This window comes from Dromaius novaehollandiae, chromosome W (assembly GCF_036370855.1).
Source record: "Dromaius novaehollandiae isolate bDroNov1 chromosome W, bDroNov1.hap1, whole genome shotgun sequence".
Lineage (NCBI taxonomy): Eukaryota > Metazoa > Chordata > Aves > Casuariiformes > Dromaiidae > Dromaius > Dromaius novaehollandiae.
This window is the reverse complement of record NC_088130.1, coordinates 28776296-28799782: the sequence shown is the minus strand read 5'-3', so window position 1 is coordinate 28799782 and position 23487 is coordinate 28776296. Positions and strand designations below refer to the sequence as shown.

General features: G+C 38.5%; 1 protein-coding gene across 4 annotated transcripts; it reads left to right on the top strand.

Annotated features, from left to right (window-relative positions):
- Nucleotides 1-39: 39 nt before the first annotated feature.
- On the top strand, nt 40-23421 carry LOC112995227 (m7GpppN-mRNA hydrolase). 4 transcript variants are annotated; one of them, XM_026120087.2, is made up of 11 exons: nt 40-194; nt 6035-6186; nt 7461-7588; nt 7970-8068; nt 10849-11001; nt 12724-12836; nt 12944-13051; nt 13885-14008; nt 14560-14661; nt 16368-16419; nt 17154-23421. In XM_026120087.2, exons 1-11 carry the CDS (start codon nt 142-144, stop codon nt 17315-17317), a joined length of 1248 nt encoding a protein of 415 aa, XP_025975872.1. In that variant the 5' UTR covers nt 40-141; the 3' UTR covers nt 17318-23421. The 4 variants fall into 4 exon arrangements, with proteins under 4 accessions (XP_025975872.1, XP_064355851.1, XP_064355850.1 ...); XM_064499781.1 differs by having other exon boundaries at nt 17151-23421; XM_064499780.1 differs by lacking the exon at nt 40-194 and adding an exon at nt 733-861 and having other exon boundaries at nt 17151-23421.
- The last annotated feature ends 66 nt before the right edge of the window (nt 23422-23487 follow it).

Genomic DNA, 23487 nt, shown 5'->3' with positions numbered 1-23487 from the left:
CTCACGCGGGGATTGGTGCAGCGGGCTGTCACTCTCCGCTCGCCTCTCTCCGCTCCGCGCTGGGCGGGCGCCGCGCAGTCCCGCCTCCGCCGCCGCGCTGTGGTTCGGGCTCCGTCGCGTCGGGATGAGCCGCGTTTCCCCATGGAGACCAAACGGGCCGAGATCCCCAGCAGCGTCTTGGACGACCTGTGCAGGTAGCTCCGGGCCGCCCTGAGCGGGCGGAGCCGGGCCCGCCTCCCACCGGGCAGCCCCGCGGGGCAGCGCCTCCGTCCCTCCCCCCCTCCCCGCGGCGGCGGCGGCGGTGCCCCCTCCCATGGTGCCCCGGGCGCGCGGCCGTTGTAGGGGGAGGGGGCGCGCGCGTGTCCACCCCGCCCCCCTCAGCTGCGCGCGCGGCCCATCCGTTGGGCCCCCGGGGGGGGGCGCGGCCGACTCGGGTTCGGGGCTTTCTGGAGCTCTTGGGCGGGGATGGGGGTCGGGGCGGGAGGGAGGCAGCCCGGGCGCCCCGAGAAGGAAGGGGTGCTGGGGCCCCTGCGGCGGCGGCCGCGACACGGAAGCGGGGCCGGTGCTGCTGGAGGAGCCTCTGGCTGCGCGGTGCTCGCGCGGCTGCTCGGCGGGAGGTGCCGCCGCGTGAGCAGCCTGCTGGGGCTGCCCTGGCGGGGCGGAGGGGGTACCCGCTTCTGTGCCGTCCGCACCGTAGTCGAAAACCGATGCAGGGCTGAATTAGCAGCGCAGAAGACATCGAGGGCTGAGGGGAGGGGGTTGGAGCGGCAGAGCATGCTTCATGTTTTTCATCCAGTGTTTCGAGGTTCAGAAGTTTGCGCTGTTTGGCCAAGGAGGTGAAGCTGCATCGGCAATATTTGCGTGAGTGAGAGGAGTGTTATAGGTGCAAGGCTGATAGGGTGCGTGTTGTGATGGAATTAATGTGACGTGTATCGTGCAAAAGTTTGGTTTGGTTGATAAGGGGGTGGTGGGGAGTCCTTTCTGCTCTGGTGAGATGGGAAAAATGGGGTCAGGGAACACCCATCGCTCTGAAATTATTCTCTCCTGTTTGCTGATCCTTTTGGAATGAGTGGTCACCTTTTCTCACCCTAAAGGCTACACATTTAAGTTTTCATAGTGCCATAAGACGCAGAAGCTTTGTTTCTTTGGGGAGTTTTTTTTTTCTCTTATGATCTCAACCTCTGATCGCCACTAACGCTGTCTTTTGGACTTTCTAATTCATCTGTATCATCCCCAGAATTTGATACCCAGAACTGGATGTGGTATATGTCACATGAAATAATCCTTGTGTCTTACTACATTGAAAGGACCTCTCTGAAGTATTTGTGTGCAACAGAAAATCGTTGCTGGAGATGAAGTATAGTCCACTTACCTGGAATTACTGTTTTCAGATGAATGGAAGTGCTTAGAATTTGAATGGAAGTGCTTAGAATTGAAAATACCACAGAAAACTAGAACTGTTCAGCACATTACTGTTTCATTTTGTATCTAATGCAAGAGTCAGAGTTTGCAGTACACGAGTATTAATTTTAGTTCTGTAGGTCTGGCCACTGAAACATGTTCGTATATCTATCATGTCTCTCCTGACCTCCCTAAGGAGACCCCCCCGAGAGATGGGGCTTTTCTTTTAGATGCCTGCTCACATATGAAGAATGAATTAAGACTATTCCAGAGAATCAGGAGGGGGAACTCCAATACTTCTAGAACTGAAATAGCCAGCCTATTAGTGTGACTCCTGTGGGGAAGCTGGTGGAAGGGCATGCGAGGAATCTGGATCTTAAGTTGTTTCAGGCTTGGTCCCACTGTCTATGTAATGGTGTTCATTTGAGCTGCTGTCATATTTTACCTTTAAAATGCTGTTTTGTCTTGTAATTGCATGATTCTACTAGTGTGGCTTTAATTAAAAAACAAAAAACAAAAAAACGCGGAGTGGTAGGCTAGGGGCTTGACTTTCATTAGTGTTGACAGATCAGCCCTATTTCAAATACGTTACCCTGCTTTGGACATGGACAGAGCAACTGAAAGGAGTAGAGGAACTGGCCTTTGATGCTTTGACAAGGAGAGAAAGTGGACAAGTGAGAGGACCTTATAGGCCTTGGCTCAAAAGAGATGAGTAATTAAGGAAGTGGAAAATCAGTGGTGGTGTACTTGGGGTGGTTGACTGTAAATGGAATATTAGAAGATCTGTTACTTCTGCATTCTTCAGTCTCTGTATGATGTGGAAAATTTAGTAGAAGGAGCTTTGCAAGTTTTCGTCCTTAGTTATTGAGCTTATGTTAGATTTAACATCATTTTTAACACAACCCATGCTGATTTTTGTTGTTAATCCGGCTGGTGAATGAGCCTTCAATATTTAAAGTATTGTGATAATTTCAGTATAATAAAAGCTTTGGAAGGTTACAGGACCCTTAGAAAATCTCTGCTATTTCTACATGGGCTGTACCACTATGTCAACTAAAAATCTAAATAACTGTTGTTGAATTTTTAGGAGATGGCAAAAGTGTATATTTCTTTTATCAAGCTAAAAAGAGAAAAATTTCTGCTCCCAAGTCAAGCTTTCCCAGTAGTTTAGGATTTTGTGTCTGTGTGAATATATAATATGTATAAAATATATATACATCTATATATGTGTATGTATATATTTCACTTGAAAGCCAGGAAGCTCAGTTAAACCCGAGATGTCCACAAAACACAGCCACTCTCTTTGTGTATCTTGAGAGTGTCAGAGTATCTTTCAGACTTGTGCTCTCTTTGAACAGGAATATTTTCCTTTCATCTGAAGCAAAAGGCTTAGATTCTGTGTAGAAAAGTGTCCATTTGTTAAATGCAGAGTCCTGTTGTGTCGGGAGATGCCATCAACTTAAGTACCCCTGCTTGTATTTGCCGTTGACCTGCTTGGCATCTGGTACTTTTCCCTGTGACAAAAAGACCGCTGTGAGCTGTTATAGAGGTAGTCAGTATAACACACTGCTGAATTAAAATGCATTTAGATTTTTCTTTAAGCCAAATCACTTTCCTTTGATCACATACAGAGGCCAATCAAAGATGTTCATGTATAGGTCCTCAGATCATTTGCAGCTGTGCCACCTAATTCAGCCAATTAGTCTAAGTAATAATTCCACTGTTCAGGGCAGGGCAGCTATAGCTAGTTTAGTGCCTGCGAGTAGTTCTCATGGCTGTTTCCAGCACCAAAGGCACCTCAGCTGATAGCTTAATTTTGTATGACCCGAGGGGTGGGAGTGATATATTTTTATTATTTTATTTTTATCATTGTGGGTTATAGGTTCTAAGTTCTTGTGCACTGTGCGGGATGACTGTAGATTTCTTCTTGTATCAAACAATTTTGATCTTAACTTACCAAATACTATTAAATTGTATGATTAATTGGGCTAAATCTCCAACTTTTTATTCTCTGTAGTGGCTTGAAGCAACTTAATTTTGAGATATATAAACTTACTCTGTAGCAAGGCCTAAATTACATTCTTAGGTAGGATTTATGGTCTAAGGTTACTAATTAGGCTACTGTATTTACAAGGTGTGGTTTGCAGCATTTCTGTGATGATGTATTTTGCTGGGGGTAAATGTCAGCAATTTAGTAGCAACTATAGCATTTAGCGCAAAACTGAGTGTTTACTTGAAAAAGGGAAATTGTTACATTGATTTCTTGTGTAGGAGAAAACAGCATTGCAGAGGCAATGTGTACCTGTGGATGTTCTCTCTGATATTAATTACCTTCAGTGTTTTCCCAGGCTGTCAGCAGTGGAATATATAATAATTTCTTATAGGTTATAGTTCAACTTAAGTGTGGTGGAATTCTTACTGCATGTTTTTAAAAGTTCTCTTGCATGTTGGGTTTATTAGATCAAGCAGATCAGATGAAGGGCTTTTAGACTCTAGGCTTTATTTCCCATGTGCAACTTACCCATTACTGTAGGTAACATTATGCTAAGTTCTGAGTCAAACATTCATAGCTGTGAGTTCACAGAATCTAGTACTGAAATTATATAGCACTGAGGCCCATAACAAAGACCCAGCATAAGCCAGCTCTTAAAATTAAACATTTTTCAACTGTAGGAAGTAATAAGCAGGCTTGTATATTCCACCTCAGAGATCTGTGTGAGGATCAGGTATAGGTGGTGGTGGTGACTTGTTAAATCTTTTAATTGCAAAGCTGTTCTCTGAAGGATAACAAAAATAAGATTAAAAAACACTAGGCTAATATCACTTGCAATGAAACTTTTGAAAGCTATATCATTAAAAAACACTAGGCTAATATCACTTGCAATGAAACTTTTGAAAGCTATATCATGGCTTTTACCTGCTAGTAAACTGAATTAAGACATTTCTACACCTTAACTCTTGTTCAGAGGGTGAAAGGTTACTTGGCAGCATGTAGAAACAAGTTGCAAGCTGAAGCCAGGTGTAGGATGTTTTCAAGTGTCTGTAGAGTTCCTCTCAGGCTTTTTTAGAATTACAGAAAGCCAAGATAACAATTCTAGTTTTGGCAAATTAATCTATATGTATGCTTCAATAGCAGGACTGCTCTGACCCGTTTTGTTAAGTAACAAGTCTTACATGCACAGCAATTTTTCATCGTGCTGTCTTGCTACTGAGTTATACTCTGTGACTGCTAAATAAATAAGTGGAGCTGCAGAGTCTTAATGTAGCATCTTATTGCAGAGTCTTAATTTAGGATTTGGGCTGCTTGAGCTTGCTTTCTCTTTTCTCTTTCTCTTACTTTGTTACTGTTGCCTCATCTTTTGACTTTAGGAGGTACAAACTGGAGGTACCTGTTGTTGGCAATTCAGTCCCTCTTTTGGGATTCAGGTACCACAAATGACTTAAAAGTTAACTTTTTGATTCGTAAGTAGCATTCTTAATTGGTTTTGTTCATACCGCTCTTAAGCCTAATGCTGGCATGTTCTTGTTCTTTGGTGCTGCTTCTGCATACTACATCTTCAACTTTTTAATCAACTGCAGTGCTGGGGCAAGAAAGCATTGTCAACTAGTTATAAAATATATAAAAATGTATTTTTATACCTTTGAGGTACAGCAGCCTTATATATAAGGGTTACTTTGAGTAGTAATAGAGCCTTAAAAATGGGAAGCAGTGTGGGGGGTATTGCTAACTGAAAATTGGCAAGTAGGAAAAGTTACTTGTGAAAGTGAATAAGGTTACTTATACTTGTAAAATTTTAATTAAAGACATCTTAAAAAATTCCGTTTCCAGCAACAATATTATGCTCTTGTGGGACTTGCGTGGTACTTGTCAAGAGCTGAGTTTAGAACAGCTCTGGCAATTGGTTTAGGTTGCATGGGTGGATGACCTTACACTTCTGAAAAGAAAACACTGCTGTTCTTGCTCTTAAAAAAACAAACAAACAAAAAGACCCCAAAACTTTCTTGAATAAGAACAACTATCATACAGTGCTATTTCTCAAATGTACATCTCTGGAAGCCTCATCTCTTTGTGCTCATGTCTGAGCTAGTAGGCAAGAAGCATAAAACAGAGTTGAAAAATAAACCAGTTTTCGACTTTCTACTTCAGACTGAGGAAATGCATAAGATCATATTGCCAGAATTAGATAAACTTTAAATTTTATGGAAATTAATATTTTACTGTGGTGTTAAGTGAAAAAAATACATGGATGTGTTTTAACCTGTGTCCAGAAGAAGTATATTGGAATTCACAGACTTTTTTTTTCTTTTTACTGGGCATTTAAAAATTGTTTCATTTCTGTAATATAGCCATTTACATAGGCTGTCTTCACCTTCTTTGTTCTCACAACAGTTAAATTACTTAGTTTCTTAGATAACTGAGTTTTGGGAGAGAAAGAACCTCATGACCCATTTTCCTTCCTAACTTTAAAAGCTATATCTTTCGCATGAAAACTTTTTGCTGTGCAGACCACCAGGAAGATCTGTTGCTCTGCACTCATAGCTTAGGAAAACTGCTGCTGTAGTGCATTTTCTTTGTTAGGTTTATTTAAATCAATAGATTTGTCCAATCTTATTTTTCTTTCTTTTCTGGCAGCCGATTTATTTTGCACATTCCAAGTGAAGAGAGAGACAATGCAATCAGAGTATGTTTTCAGATTGAACTCGCCCATTGGTTTTACTTGGATTTCTACATGCAAAACACACCAGGATTACCTCAGTGTGGGATAAGAGACTTTGCTAAAGCTGATATCCTTTTTATCACTGTAAATGTTTTCAGACTCTGTGGATAAAGTGCAAACGGCATATTGTTAGTTGAAACTTTCTATCTTGTACTTGCAACAGGAAAATGGTTGTTCCTGTCCTGCTGCTAGACATGATTTTTAACTTTTCAGTGCTCCCATAATTTTTTGGCTTCTACAAAACAGAAGTTTCTCTTGCTGCTTACAAACTATGGAAGGCAAGGATGATTTTTCACTTTTCCTCATGGCCGCAGGTTGGCAGACTGGGTGGGTTTCACATGAGCTGTTGGAACTTTTCAGATTATGCTTTCTCCTCATTTAAAGCCTTTCATTGAAAACCCTGGTGTAAGTGTAGCTAAAAATGGTATGTGTTCCCTGATGGAAAATGGTATATATTTGTTGGGAGTTCTGGCAGTTGCTGCGGGATTCTTCTAGAAGCCATTCTGTTGGTAGGGGAGAGGATGCATTTTTACTGAACTCATGTGGCTGTATTCTGCCAGGCCTGACACTTAATGAAAAGAAGCAGAACTTACATGATCTATGCCTTGTTGGAGAAGAACTTGTCAAGTAAATTTCATGCCAACATGCAGCAAGTGTTTTTGTTTTAACCTTTTCCCATACATTTTTGGTGTGGAACTGGAGTATTGGTTCTAACCTTCATAATAATATTGTCTGTGCTTTCACTATCCAAAATAATTCCTTGTCAGTTTGAATATCAGAGACTTAGTTTGGAAGGCTGTTTATGTTTAATATTAATTTTAGCATAGACTGTAAAAATGTTTTTTTTTCTGTCACTGTATACTATGTAGTTTTTTTTGATTAATTTCAGGTAGACTTTTAAATTATAACAGTATTTTTCAGACCAAAGCAGTTCCTCTAGTACTTGTAGGCAGCACAGGAAAAATAGTGTAGTAGATAATACTTGTTCATTACACCTTTTCCTTTTTGGGTTGCATTTGCCAGAAATGTTATTTCTGCTGTAGTGTTTGTTTTTAGATATACTGCTGAAGAATAATTTTTATTGGTACCATCTTTGGCATTTTGATAAGATGTTTTTTAAGGGCTTGTAGATTTGCTTTCAAAGTTTTAGAGTTATAAATGTTGTTCGTGTTTTCTCTGCATGGTGAGAATCTGTAATACTCTTTACTTCCAAGAGAATATATCTGGGAAGCACTCTGGGGATGGAGTCATTATTGTAAATGTTTAGTGGATGTCTTTGCATGACTGCATGTGATTGGAAACTGGATAAATAAATATAGCATCCTTAACATGCTGCTGTACTCTTCAATCACTGCCCTTTTTTACTGCCTCAAGGTGAAGATGTACAAAAGGTTTTAGATGAGTGGAAGGAATATAAAATGGGAGTGCCAACCTATGGTGCAATTATTCTTGATGAAACACTTGAAAATGTAAGTATGGAAATATGGTGAAGGACTAGCAGGACACATGGAGTGTGTGCTGGCAAAAGTAATCTTTTTTCTAATTCACTTTTGTCATCTTAAAAAAAAGGGGGGGGGAGGCAGTTCAGATTCAGAAGGACGTGACAGAAATATGACAATGTTGAAGTATGTGCAAGAACATAATATGTGAGTAAAATATGGGAGATAGGGTACACTTTTGATTTCTTTCCCCCCCCCAGAACAGAGAACTTTATCAGAAAGCCGTAGTGGTAATGAGTGCTTAAGGGTTGGTTCCTTCCTCCAGTGAAAAGTTTCCTAGAGGAAAAAAGGTTTCCTAGAAATTGGTTAGAGTAGTGGGTGGTTGACAGTTGCGTTCCTTGTATTCTGCAGGTTCTTTTGGTCCAGGGCTATTTAGCAAAGTCTGGTTGGGGATTTCCAAAAGGGAAGGTAAATAAAGAAGAGGCTCCTCATGACTGTGCTGCTAGAGAGGTAAGTCCTGTTTGATTCTCTTAAGTTGAATTTTTCTTTTAAGATAAATGAAATTTTGCTGAGAGCAGGATACATGCATTAGATAACAAGACATTTTAGTTAGGTATCTGTTTATGAAAATCAGGTAAATAACTTGTCTATTCTTGATGGATTATTCTGCTGTAACTTTTAGCCATTTTCTGAGTTGCCAGCTATGATTATCAAGGGTTTGTTTATCTAGTTTAAAATCACAGGGTTTTGATGTTTTCGATTGCTTTGCACTGACTTGCTAAGTTACGTGAATGCTAGTTTTAAAGTTCTATTCTACGATTTCGGTCAAATTTTAAGTATTATTTTTGGTGTTTGTGAAAACTTGGCTGTTCTCTGTCTTTTGCAATATTAATTGCAAGAGCCACCAGAACTGTAAGATAGTAGAAGAGTGGGAATTGAGCCTACGTAAGATGGGCTGTGTAAAGTTGATGGAGGTTGTAGAAGGTTATGTAAAACATGTAAAGAACTTTATTTTAAATTGTTCAGTGATACAGGAACAAGGATCACTGTATATGGCAAGTAGACTATAAAAATAAAATAATCTGTGGGATTTATTGCTGCAGGAAACCCAAAATTTATACTAGAGTCATATACTAAAAAATAGACTGTAAATGAATATTATTGGTTATAAACTCAGTGTTCCTGTAATGGAAAGTCTCATAATACACCTGGAATTGAGAAAGAATTAAGTCAATGAAGGAAAGTAGTAAGATGTGTTATTTTTCTTCTTGATTGGACTGAGTGAGCATCTAAGAAGTCATAGGTTTTTTTCCTATGTGTATGTGTTCAAAATACATGAATGAAAAATTCCTTATTTCTGACTTCCTGAGGGTGCTTTCTACACCATTCAGCTGTTTAATAGGGACTTGAAAAAACAAAATCAGGTATTTCATCTTAACAGTGCATTGTTATGCAGTAGTCAGATGCGAAGTGAACTTTCATGTGATCCCTTACTGATTTCTGAGCGTAGAACACTGTTTATATAGTATTGTATGACTTACCAAAGAGTAAAACACCTGAACAGTGAACTGTCATCGCATAAGTCAAGGGTTGGGAAAGATGAGCAGGAAGTCAATGAAGTTGACTTTATTATTCAGTGCATATCCCTTCCCCTCACCCATGAAAGAGCATATTTAATTAAACTTGTACTAGGCAGGGACTGTTAGGGTTGCTGTGAAGGACTGTAGCTTGAAGGGAGAGGAGACCATAAAAATATGGACCACAGCACAGGGGACGGGGGCTTATTGAAAGCAGGCATAACTAGTTTGGGAAGGGATAATGTGAAATATCCTTTCCCCTTTACTTTGTGTCATGCTAGCAACAGCCTTAATGCAGGCACAGTTACACTGACAAAAACCCTTTCGATGATGTTTTTCATTTGCAGAATTGCTTTAAATTACAGAAGTGAACAACACTCTTGCTCTGAACTGTCTCCTCCAAGATAGGCTGCTACTGTGGTAAACCTGGCAAATTCTTTTAAGCTTAGATACTGCCAGAAATTGGCATGACCATAATATCTGTGCATAAATCTTTTAACTGCCTCCACTTGAGTCAGCACAGGTCTAAAATCATAAACTGCATCTGTGTGACAGTGTACATGGTCTAATTTAAGATGTCTTTACTGGGCAATATGAACACAGTTGAGTAGTATTTCAGGCGCTGATGAGGTCAGAGCAACACTGAATGGATTATTCTCTTGGTGAGATGAATTTCTACACTGAATTCAATTGAACCATCTGGAAAGATCCTTTAGGAAGGGAGAACATTGGTTGTAGTAGTAAGATTAAGTATGAGAGGAAAAGTGTATTTTCTCTTAGCTGAAAAAGTATGTTTTTGTGGGTTTCTTGTGTTTTTCTGTTCTTTCTTTTTTAAGTGCTGCTTTTAATGTAGTTATATGGGAAGATGGCTTGTTTTCTGTTTTTATGGGAGGGGTCATATATACTAATTTGAAGACTGGCTAATCAATTATTTGCTTTTTATTAATGGTATCTTTTTCTTATTTGTGGTTGATTTCCTCTCCATTTTTGGAAATGAAACTTGTAAATATCTTTTGCTGCAAACATGGACCATAAAATATGCTAAAAATGTTCTTTTGAAACATCATTGTCTTTCTAGTAATCTCCAGCAGGTATAACACTTCTGTGTTTTCTTGAGATTAGCGGACAATGCAGTTTTAAATTTGACTGTTATCAGTGTTAATGTCCAGCTTGAATTTAGTAGTCAAAGTAATTCTACCCTATTGCTGGATTTTATTTTGAACTTGAAAAGGGTTATATATCTTGAGGGTAGGAGATTTGCATGGTAAAATGATCATTTGAATGAACAGAAAATTTGATCTGTAAATAAAACTTGTTAGAATTTGCAGATGTTTGTACTTTAGATCTAATATATTAGCTTTTACCAGGATTTAGGCTTCCATGCATCCAGCAGCATGAAGGACCAGCCAGAGACTCACAGTTTGTATTAGTGAATCGATATACGAAAGTGTAATAAGGTTGTTTCTTTTTTTATTATTTTTTTTTAATTTTTTTTTATTATTACAGGTCTGTCTCTCTTAAAGAAATGTGAATTGCATAGGATTTTAAATACTCTTTCAATTAATAGGCATATATCTGTGTAAAAGCTTGTTTTTTGTCAGCTGTGGCCTACTTTCCTGGTTAGATCTGAAAACTAGTCATGCCTTCCCTCATGATAGGTTTTGAAATGATAAATCTTTATGTACACACTCATATCATCTATATACTTCTCAGGTGTTTGAAGAAACAGGGTTTGACATAAAAGATTATATCTGCAAAGAGGAATACATTGAGCTGAGAATTAATGATCAGTTAGCACGGCTGTACATCATTCCAGGAGTTCCAAAGAACACAAAATTCAACCCCAAAACTAGAAGGGAAATTCGGGTATGTATTGGTTTGTTTAATTGTAAAGGTGCTTTGTTGTGGAGGTTGGGTGTGGGTTTTTTGGGTTTTTTTGGGGGGGTCCTGTAAAATAATGGAACTACCAAATGTGATGAATGTCTCATACTAGTTACAAATGGCAGCTTATCACTGTAGGTTCTTACCAACTTCTTGCAACTCTGATGCAGAGACCACTTACCTGACATCTCCATTCATTGTGAAAACAACAGTAGAACACGCAGGCAAACAATAATTCTCCCCTTCTTTTCACCTAAGTGGTGTATGCATTAATCATTTCCTAGCTATAACTGCATATATAACTGTGTATGTTCTTCTGAAACTAAAATCTTTAGTTGATGATATACAAACCCCTATGTATTAGAAGAGGCAAGTAACTATTGTGTGCTTTCTCTCATAGCTAACACAGTCCAGACTTAGTGAATGGTGTGTGTGAAAGAGGAGGCTGGGGAGAGGGCACACAATGAGAGCTACCTATTTGGGATGGTTTGTGTGCCATTAGGCTTTTAAAAGGTATTGTGAAAGGAGGAAACAAATACTGAAGTGTCAGAATTGCTGGAAAGTTTGTTACTGTGGGTGCCCCCCATCATCTTTGAAATCTGGATATTTTTCTAGTACTGTAATTCACTTTAAAACAGCTATCCCTGTATTTTTATGCAGATGGTGCCACTGAACAGGGTATCAGGCTTCAAAATGGGAAAAGGTGCTAGTGGCTGACTGGACAGGGAACTCATTTTTTGGCATTAAAGACTTGTTTTACTGAAGTAGTGTAGCATATGACTCTGAACTCCGGTGATACAGTTTTAATACCAAATGGAAGAGTGGGAACTGCTGCTGCTGCTTCTTCTTTTTTTAAGTACAGTAACTTTCTCCAATTTTCTTCACCCCTGTGCACATGGTCAATGTTATGTAGAGTTCTCACCAGGATAGGTTGTTGTCTCTGTGTTGAAGCACTTTTTTCTGATCTAATTCAACCTGGCATGTTGTTTTTGTAATTCTTGTAGAATTGTTCTACAAACTCATTCAGCTTGTAACGTCTTTTGAATTTATTTATCTTACCTGGAGCTGGGTTTTGGGGCTAGATTCATTAATAGAAAAGCTCATGTGAGTTTGTATGCATTTTCAGAATTCTTGATCCCTCCCCATATTCCACAAAGTATACAATTATAGTAGTTAAAACTCTAATGTAAAAATTCTTCCAGCACAGATTCTCTCCTCTTCCCATGTCTTTTTTTCTTTTGTAACAGAAGCTGAAACATATTCTGCAAACCAAGTTCTCTTAGTTTTGATATTTTTTGAACTAGTATAGGTGGTCTGTTTTTCGTGGCAGTTTACAAATAGCAAGAACAGTAGTGGCTTTGAAAGTTACTTGAAGCTTCTACCTGTGTATTATGGCAAGTGCCCAGTGGTTTGTTGTGGTTTGAGGGTTTTTTTGAAAACCTCACTCAAAATTTATTTGTTGGATAATACATTTTGTATTTTAGATGATAAATCTTACAATGAATATGTGCTGTAGCAACCATTATTGTGTAGTTGCAGTCAGAAGAATAACTTATCATTAATTAGCTTTATGTGGAAAACTCTATTTTAGTCAGTTAATTCAAGTCTTTTGTTACAGTTTTTAATTAGAGAAAATAATTGTGGATGATGTGCACTTGTAAAATTTTCTAATGCTACAGCAGTGTGGGTTTTTCTCTGTTTTTTTAGAATATTGAATGGTTTTCCATCGACAAATTACCGTGCCACAGGAATGACATGACCCCAAAGTCCAAGCTAGGTTTGGCACCTAACAAATTTTTTATGGCCATTCCCTTTATCAGGTACGTTCAAGGTGAGCCAAATTCTAGGGCAGTACCTTTCAGAAGACTTTTATTTCTTTCGCCTTGTTTTAGTAAGCAAATATTGTTGAACTTCTGCTTGGTCACAGGCCATTGAGGGAATGGCTTTCTCAAAGGAATGGAGATTCCTCGGATAGCGACAATGGATTTTCATCGACTGGGAGCACACCCTCTAAACTCAACATGGAAAAAGCAAGGTAAGATCCAGGTCAGTTTAACACGTCTACCTATAGCCTTTCTATCAAACATTGGTTATACAAAGCTGATCATCCTTTCTCTCTGAGTATTCCTGTTTCAGGAATATAATGGGTTAATAAGATTATGGGAATATCTCAGAGGATTCTAAATAGGTTGGAAGGTTAATTACTGCCTTGATATGCTTTTTTGGGGGGGTGGGGTGGGGGGTGAATTCTCAGTTGTGCCAGAACTGAGATAATTTATTGAGTCCTATCTATAGGAATCCAAAAAACAAGCTAGAATGAGTAGGTAACTTCGTTCAATGCTTTTGGCACTTCCATAAGAGAAATAAGGCACTCTAAAGAAGTAGTAGTACTGTGAAGTAATTTCAGAAGTAGCTAGATAAAACCTACTTTAAAAGGAGAGAGGTATTGAAAAACAGTCTAAAATCAATTAGAGTGAAACCTGTCGAGAATACTGGAAGGGGTTGATAGGGGAAGAAGTGCTACTGTTTTCTTGTCTCAGTTAAGCTAAAAGTGTAGAGCAAGTCCTCAAACCTGGATTCCTATGGGGAAGGATACGCTACAGTAACTCGGGTCAGTTGAGCACTGACCACTGATGTATTAAAGATGCTAAGGTGGGCACAACCTGCTGTCTGTCTACGCAGAGCGTGGGCATCCTGCCAGCAGGCAAAGTAAAGTTGGGCGAATGGAGTGAGCATCGTTATAGTTTCAGCACTTCAGCTTGTCTTCCAGGTTGTTCTGGAGGGGCAGAAAACTTTAATATATTTCTGTTCTTCTATTAATAGCCTTGAAGTTGTGTTGTAAATTCTGGGTTTTTTTCTATGTGCTAGATCCAAACTTCGCTGTAGTCAGCAGGTGTTTACAGATGGCTTTTCAGGAGAGCAGTGGGTAAAGCCAAAACAGCCGCAGAAGCCATATAATCATCCCGAGATGTCTGAAGTTTTAAAAATAAAGGTATGTTACGTTTTCCATTTAAAACCATTTAAAATAGATGTTTTGGCTCATCATTCCACCCTGGAACTAAAGAATTTTATCACCAACATGCAAAACAAAAACATGCAAAAAAAAATCCTCTTGCAGGGAGTTCTCAGACTTACTTGCTTGATATTGACATGGTGGGGTATCAGGCTGTAGTTATGTTGCTTCAGATATGCACAGCAGTTGACACGCACCCTTTGGGTGCCCTTCACATACCTCTTTGAAGTTTTTTGCATACCACTAGTATGTGTGTATCAGTGTGTGGGAACTTACTGCGGTGTATTTATTGTATAGCAACGAGTCTGTAAGAGTGCAAGAGACTGCGTAAAAGCTGGTAACTTTTTGTAACTGGAGTACACGTTGCTTTGACTTCTGTGTGCTTCAGTTTGTCTACAAAAATGTTTAAATGTTTTGAGGTTGGGAGGGAAGTTTAGTTAATAAGTAGGAAGTGTCACAGTGCAATCATGCTCAATGCTGCCATTTAAACTCTTGTCTTTACTACTTTTTGGATGTAATGGCTGAGTCAGAACTTGAGGGGCAATGGCAGAAAGCAATATCAAGACACTCCCAGCCAAAAGAAGCGAACAAATGGAGTCCACAGTCAACCAGCTAAGCAAAACCATGCCTTGGTAAGAAACGTGTAGTGGCTGTCTCATTTATCTGGTTCCAGTAATAGCTAGAGAGTGTGTCTATCAAAAGTATATTTGAACAGAATATTCAGTAGGTATTTTGTAGGAATATGACATTTCTTAACTTATATGCATGTACATCTATAGGTAAGCATACTAAACCTTATTAAGTTAGCCTTTTGGAAATAAGGCTTGTTTTAGCGGATGAGAATTTTGTCAGCCCTTTCAGTAGACAATCCTTTTGCAGCTTTCCACATTCCTGTCAGGTAATAGCCTACTACAGTATGTCACAATAAGTCAATGTATACATTATATAATACATTAATATGTCAGACATGTATTACTTTAAATCAATTTTTTTAAAATTTAATTTATCAACTTTTGTTATGCAACACTTAGATAAAAAAACTATAAAGCATATGCTTAGTTATTTCCCTCCTCTTTGGCATGAATTTTGAGATACGAACTAGACTTGTATGCCAGGATCTCATATGCTTTCTTCAGCAATTTGTTAATTCCAATATGACATTCTTGTTTTCTTACCTCTTGTTTGTTGTTACTGTCCTTGCCCCCAAAGTTCTGCTGGCTGGGAGAACTCACTGAGTTACTTTTTTAACATCTTTGATTTTTTTTTTCCTCTCACTGTTCTTTATAGTTCTCTAATTCTGCTCAGTTGGCTTTTGTGCAGCAACTGAGCCCCAAGCTGAACTGCATGGAGAACTGCTTGTCCAGGCTTTAGCTTTTCTTATTTATTGGCTGTAAGCTAGACTCTTCTTATTCTGGCTTGTAATTCTTCCCTTCTTTCTCGTTTTCATGTTAAAATGCAGAAACCATAAACTCTCATCCATGTAAAATCATTTTTGTAGAAAGCAATGGTTAAGCTGCGTTTGGGTCTTACAGTAGAAGAATGAAAGGCTAGAGGATTGACTTCCCAGGAATTTTGTGGCTTTATAGAAAAGGCTGTATTTTATGATGGTGAGAGTCTGTAGGATCTTTATAGAAACGAGTGGAACTGTTAATACTCCACAGTTACTGTGCAGGCTCTTTATAGACTTGGCTAAATATTTGTGTTGTTTTGTTTGTGTTTTCATGATTACTGATCTTTTAGCTTAAACACTTCACTTCCCAGGAATATTTTCCAACATAATTTGGAGGCCAGGGAGCTCTTAACTATAATGGAGTGTGCAGGCTCATACTTCTGTTTGTATACCTATGGCGGCCTACCTGGGGCTAGCACTTCCTTCTCTCTTGGAGATGTTTCCGTCTTTAATGCATGGTACTCTAAGTGTCAGCAGCTGCCTGTTTGCAAATACTCCACCCCCAGCTTTTCAGGGCAGGCAGATTTAAGAACAGGCATATGCATGTGCCACTGATTTCATACCATCATATGCAAGCCCTTTTTGGCTTAAAACTTTTAGAAAATGCTCAAAATTTCTCCTTAAAAGCCTGCGTCTTAAAAATGGTTGGCTGAGTCACAAGATTGCGTGCTTCTGAAACACTTGGGTGGAACTGGAGTGTGCTTATTAGATAAAGCAGCATCACAGAATTCATGTTTTGCATTATAAATGACATAATTCCCACATCAGGAGGTGTGTCAAAGCAAATGTAACCAACATGTTTCTCAGCTGACACTTCAGCAGTACCACCAAGAACATAAATGTAATTTTCTTATGAAGTGTGTAATGTGTGGTCGTTCTCTTAACTAGAAATGTGAAAAAAGGCTTAATCCAAGAAGACTTCAAGATAACTTTGAAACAGGCAAGTGCACTCTGAATTTCTATCCAATGTCATGCATTTAGGGCTGAAGACACTAGATGATTTTTGGTTTTTCTGTGTTTTTTTTCCCCTTGTATGACAGCCAGCCAAATGTTATGAAGCCCTGTTTTTCTAAGGAAGTTGTCTTTTTTTTCTTTTTTTTTTTTTTTTGTCAACTTCATGTGGTTTTGCAATTCGTCTCTTTAATTGTGAAAACTTTGATTTCGCCATGTTTCTGGGCAAAAATAACCGAGGGTTGATTCAGAAAATAGCATCTGAATCAACACAATGCTGGTAATTAAGTGTTAGTTCAAGGCTTTCCGTCCTGCTAGTCATAATACTTCTTGCCCTCCGCAGTTGCTTTTGGACTAGTCTGGATTAACCAGTGCTTCTTGAGTGTTTTCAGAGTTTTCTACTTCCTGTTCAAGAAATAGAGCCACGTTTATTTCCTCCTTACGAAGATGTGACTCGCAAAACAGAAATTTACCCTGTGGGTAAAATTGGCTATTGAAAATGTCTCCAGATTGCCATGAGTTTTAGGATTTGTTCTAGCCACTAGATGCCTGGTAAATATGGCTGTTTGACTGACTTTTTCAGTTTATGACCAGACGCAGACTTAAATGTTAATTGAATATGCATTTCATGTATGGCTTTGTAGACTTAAATACTGTCATTGATTCACTTATTGCTAAGTAGCTGTTTAAAATTTGTTCCATGCCTTTTTTTTCTTTAAGCAGATGCAGCATATGAGATATGTTGCTCCAGTGAAGATCCGCTGCTAGAACATGGAGAGGGACACTCTGTGGCATGCAATGGCCATTACAAGTTTGTGTTCTCGTCAAGAGCTTTCTTGAGCTTCAAGTTTGACCATGATGCCATAATGAAAAGTTTTGACCTCTGACAGCAGACCTTTTAAGAACAAAAATCAGACTTGCCTGTTGCAATTGAGTGGGTTTCTAATCCAGCCTTACTCTTTCTCAGGAGTTTTTTTGGGGGGTGGGGAAGGGGAGGAGGAATGATTTTTGTGTGTGTGTGTGTGCGCGTCTTTTTTTTTCTTTTTTTTCTTTTTTTAATGCAATGCAGGGACTGACTGATGCTTTGGAAGGGTCTGTTCTCTTTGCAGTATGGGAGTGGCATAGTGAAGTGTTGCACTTTAAATGCAGTATCGCATTTGTCCACAAAAGTACCTTTCCAGTGTTCAGTTCACTAGTTCCTAGCTGTGCATTAGAGGGCATTCTTTTTTCTTTTTTTTTTTTTAATTTGCTCTGTGTTTTTTAGATTGTGATTTTCCTTTTTTAAATTGTTGGCAGTATACCAGCTTGCTAAACTTTTAACTGGTCTATTGTAAAGTTGTTGGAATTGTTAAGTCTTCATTTTCTAGTACATTGCAATATTATGGCAGTGGCAATGAAACTGATTCTCAGAGGACTCCCATGTCTGTCCTGGTAGTTTTGAAACCTTGAGTTGCACATTTCAAACCAAGCCTCAACCTTTCATTCTTTTTCTCTTCTGTTTTTTTGCTCCAAAGTATCTTCCCTCCTTCTCACTGAAAGTTACTTTTCATTGGCCAGCAATCGGTAACCCTTGGAGTCAAATCTATAGCATTTTGCCTTCTTGTCCCTACTCTGCTTCCCTCTTCAGTGAGGATGCACAAACTGGGTAAACTTGGCCTTTTGAAATGTCTAGCCTCAGTTCTAAGAACTGTCCCCAACTGGGGAGAAGTTACGAAGTTTTGTGTTACCCAATTGCAGCTGCTTTCAAAAAAGAAAAGTTTAAACTTTTTTTTTTTTGTGGGAGGTTACTTGTGTAGCATTTGTATTGAATGTAAATAAGCCTCTGTGGATCTTGCTGAGAGGAAGAAGGCAGGTGCATGGACAATAGAAACATTGTGTGACACTAAATGGCTTTTAATCAGGCTTGCAATAACTATTCTAAGAGTGCCGATTATTGTATTCTATGCTGTTGTCCTTAGATTTCTGGTGTAGCATATGTTCTGTATATATCCAATAGTATTGAATTGCACTTGCAGCTAGCATTTGAATGATGCAGCCTCAGTCATTTTCAGCTACAACACTTTCTTAATAACAGTATCAAAGATGGGGGGGGAAAGGTGGTAGTAGTTGAGGTGACAAACAAGTATTAAATCCGTTCTTCATGATTCAAATTAACGGGTTTTGAATACGTCCTTTGCAATTGGGAAAAATGTACCATCCTCGTTTGTCACAGCAGCTTGTAAGAAGTGTGTTGTCCCAGATCTTAAAATGGACTTTTCTATAAAATAAGGGTGAGTGAGCGAATGATAATTTGACAGATTGAATGAACTGGGCCCTCTTCACGCAGAGTGTATGTTCATGCACTGAGTCTTTACACAGCTCATGTGGTATCCAAAAAAAAAAACCACCTCGCAATCTTGGTCTTCCTTCAACTACCCTACATCATCTGTTACCTACTGTTTTTTCTCTCAAAAATGGCTTTAGAACTATCATCTTCTGGTTTATTTATCTGCTTGGCACCAGGTGATTTGGGACTTTAAATGCTGTAGCACTCTTGGCTGTGGGAAACCTGAACTTCTGTATCAGTTTACAGGAGAAACTGACTGCAGCTTTTCCTCTCCGTGGAGAGCAAGAGTCCTGAGGGCTTTGTTGTTCAAGACCAAGTTGTGAAATAGCTCATTCTAGCTTTGTTTTACCTTGTAAAAAGAATAGTATCCAAAAGCTGTTCAAAACAGTAAATAGGTAAGTACAGCACCTGAGGGGGTGGGATAATGCTGGAGGATGTTATGTTACTCGGCTTCAGGTGAAAACTAACCTTTAGTTTCTTTAGTGCAAGTAGTTGATTTCCCAGCAAAAGTGCCTTTACTCATGGCAAGGCGGAAGTTTGTATTCATATCTCTAGGCCGCTGCTGCCTGTGGAGTTAATGAGCCTCTCCTAAGGCATGATTAAATATCAAACTGTGGAAATCTTTAATAAGTAAGTTAGTTGACTTTTTAGATGAATTACTGTTATCTCATGCTCTGTGAAATAAGGGGACAGTTGGTCAAACTCTGTAAACTTTGAACTTGTAACTTCAGCTGAACTATTGAGATACTAAATCATGTCACAGACAGAGGACGTCTCTAAAATGAAGCTCGTGTGTCCTATGAATAGGAGATGGTGGCTCTCCTCTATATTCACTGGGTCTTTTTTGTCTTCTTAATGAAGGTTTGGTTCAGTATTAAAAAAAACAAAAAACAAAAAAAACCCCTGGTTGCTTCATTAAGAAGCCCAAAGTGGGGCTTATAGGTATGTCATGGTTTTAGTAAATCCAGCCTTAACGTGAATTGCAAATAAATGTGATTAAATATGCAATAACTTTTACTACTTTGTGTAAGGGTACAGTTTTTTTGCGTTAGCATTGCTTTCTGCTGTCTCTAAGGTTTCCAAAGCAATGTAAGTGCGGCGGTGTCATGTGATGGACCTTAGGCTCCATGGTGTGCTGCACTGTGAACATTTTGGATTGTTTATTCTTACTAGTTTATGTTCTTATTTCACCATCATTTTATAATTAAGTGTATTTCCAAGTTTAGGAGTACAGTTTACATGAGTTTTTGCAAAACAGTGAAAAAATAACAAGTGGGTAATGGAATTTAATTTGGCTTTTTTTTTTTTAATTTCATAGGTGTGGGGGATAGATACAGAGAAACAAGAGTTACTGTTTGCATGTTAGACTTGAGAGCTGATCTCAAGATACTTGAAACATAAACATCACTCTGTTTATGCTTGGAGCTAAAACAAGTCAGAAATCTTGCCTGTGAGGGGGTTATTCAAATTGTGAATGGTCATCTCTCAGTCTCCTTGAAATTAAAGAATTAATAAAATGACCAAACATTTAACCAAAAAAAAAAAAAAACCACAATAAATGTGTGGTTCCTGAGAGTCTAGACTATTAGTTTGCAGTTTCTAGTACCACCTAACCTCCCTGTCTTAGTGCGAGATTTCTAGCATCTCTTTTCTAGAATGCTTTGAACTTTGGCGAGTGTTATGCATTTTCTGTGCTGAAATACTAACTTCAACTCCTAGATGTGCGTGCGTGCTTTTGAACACAGCTGTGTCTTGTACAGTCTGAAGTCTGGAAAAAAGTGGCACTGGGAAGAAGCAGGGAAATAGCTTTATTTATTGCACAATCAAAGTATTTTTTTAACATAATGTAAATTTTTTAGACCAAACTTACATAAATAGTTTTTATTAAAATTTTGGGCCTCATCACTGTTCCAGGCTTCTTTGCTGTGCTCCAAAGTTCCTGTGATTTATTTTGCAGAGTTGAGAACAATATGTTTGCTGTGTTCTTGCTTTACCTGCTTGTGGCTGTTAGATAGGTAATAGTTCCTTTTAAAAACAAAGCAGGCTTTGCAGCCTGGCTGCTTCTAATAGACTTGCATTCAGATTGTGATTTCATGGAGGAAACTATTTTTCCAACTCTTACACTTAGCACATAAGCTCTTTCTTGGTGATTTGTAGTATAGAGCAGCACTCATATCGCTCTGGTGTGAAGAGCAAGAGTCCACATTAAGAATCCCAGCTCTAATATCCTGTGGTGCAGAATGGTACTGCTGCTCTGTGGGTGACTGGCTTTCCAGTTGTTGGGTCAGTGGGCTTTTTAATTTTCAGCTACCTGTTTTTTTAATAAATTCTGAACAACAGGTTTTTTTTTGTTGTCCCCCCCCCCCCCCCCCCGAGGTTAAAATCAGGTGCCTTCATCTTGTAAATTATGAGGTTACTCTGCACACATTTTAGGAAGCTCAAAACTATTGAGAACTGGTAGAATAGCCTCTCATTGGTTTAAAAGCAGTTTCTCAAAGAAATTAAGACTTGCACTGTAAATATTAAGGAATCTGGTGCTTATACATGACTTCATACTAACTTAAGATTGCTTTTGTTATTACAGTATTTCAGCTTTTGAAACAACCAAAATTATTTAAGATGTGGTAAGTTTCTACAGACTAACTGAAGGTGCTTTTACAGTAAATTAGGCTTGGAAATGTCACTACGCTTGCATAATAGGTTTTTGTTCTTATGCATTTATAGCAATAGTCTAGTTCAAGAATGAAAGTAGTAGGCTAACTGCTAGTATTTGCACTGTTCCTAATACTGTACATACTGCACTGATAGGAGATGCAGTAGAATTTATGATGTGTGTGCATTTTTCACTATTTCAAGTAGGTTGTGAACTTAAAGCAAGACAATATATGTAGCAATTACATTGGCCAGATTCAGGATCATACCAAGAGGAAGAATCTGGATTAGTAGGAGTACTTTAAAATTAACCTAACATTTCCAATGAAAAGACAAGTTAAAACCCAAGCATTTAAAGCAGACTATTGTATAGATTTGACTTTATAGAAACACCTATACTCATGCTTAGAGTTCTCACCTGTGGCAAGATGTCACTTCTGGGAAGGAAGTGTAAATGACTGCAATTCATTCTGCAATACTAGCACAATAAAAGGAAGCATGCTGACCTACAATTACTTAAAAGTAATTGTCAGAAAGCTTCACAGGGTACAGAATATTTAAATTTGAATAGGTCCACCATGAACTTTATATTTGTTCAAAAGATAAGTATTTTGTCACTATTAAACACTTTAATTATTGACCAGAACTAATTTTCATTTTGTTTCCATTATGGGTTCAGTATGCTTAAGAAAATAGTTATAGCTCATGAAGCATTAATTGTTTTTAAAACAAGCATTTATACCTTTTAAAGACACAGATCCTACAACCTCAGTTCCCTACAACACATGTTCCACTATGAGAAAAATTTACTTTGAATACAAATGTTTTAAGCATATTTAAGTAAAATTAGTAAACAAGGAAGATGATCCATTTATTCCTACTAGTTGGGTACATATTTATGTTATGCAGGAAAGTATGTAAAATTGCATGATTAAAAGCTCTTAGCAAATATTTCTCAAGTCTGTACTTGGAGCGTGATCCTTAAGTGAGCTGGTGTGGCTGCGCAGCACTGCAGTATTTGGCAGCACTACTGCAGACTTGCGGATCAGTGTAGCTGGGTTAGTGCAGCATGGTAACATTAAAAAAACAAAACAGACCTAGCAGAGAGAGGTGGATTTTTGTTTATTGATTTTGGTGTAATGCTATATTGCTGTATATGTGGTAGGATCCAGACTGGCTCAGGTACTGCTGTCCAAAGATGACACTTCCTGTGCAGCTCTGCATGCCTTGCAGAAAAATAGGGAGCTGGGGCTTTATTATAAGCCTCATGCATGAAGGGTGACCTGTCTTCCTCTTGATTGTTTAAAGCTCAATAACTTAATCCATTTTCCTCACTGGTACATATCTGGTGTGTGTCAGTACTAGCTTAGTAGAAAGTACTTACTTACAGCTAATTGTGAGTTAAACCCCATGTAAAGTTGCAGATTTTATTCAACTTCCATTATGTTATCTTGAAGAGTAGTTTGCATTGGTCAGCTCTTCAATTTTAGTAGGTAAAAATCTGTGACTTCCTGTAACATCTTGTTGTACTAATGGCTGTGGTTTTAATTGTTATTCACTGATTCAGAAACTGAAGCACATCATTTAAGAGGCTATGACTAAACTGACATTTTCTTTTCTACTGTGATTTCTCTGTAAATGACTTAACTTACTGTAGTAATGAAATATGAATATGAACACATTACTGTTTGCAGTGTGAAATGTAAAGCCTGTGCTGCCAGTACAGTGTATTCTTTCATGACAGAATGTTTAAACTAATATTGCCTTAAGCCAATTAGCAGTGCTGATTTATATGTATGTGCCAGTAAAAGAAGTATTTTTTAAAGTCAATTATGAAGGTGGACAGGGGCCCATCAAACAATGGGAAGCAAAATTTATTTTAAAAGGTGTCTGGTGTGTTGAAGAAAGGAAGTATGTCAAGCTTAATCAGTGCTTTTAAAGTATTTATGAAATGACAGAGCTCTTGGTCCATATAACTTGTCATTAAAAGAACTGGATGTGTGGAAAGTTTCATATGTGCCTTTCCATTTCTGTCAAGTTTTCATTGAAACTGTAGAGGGTTTGGGGCAAGTGTTAATA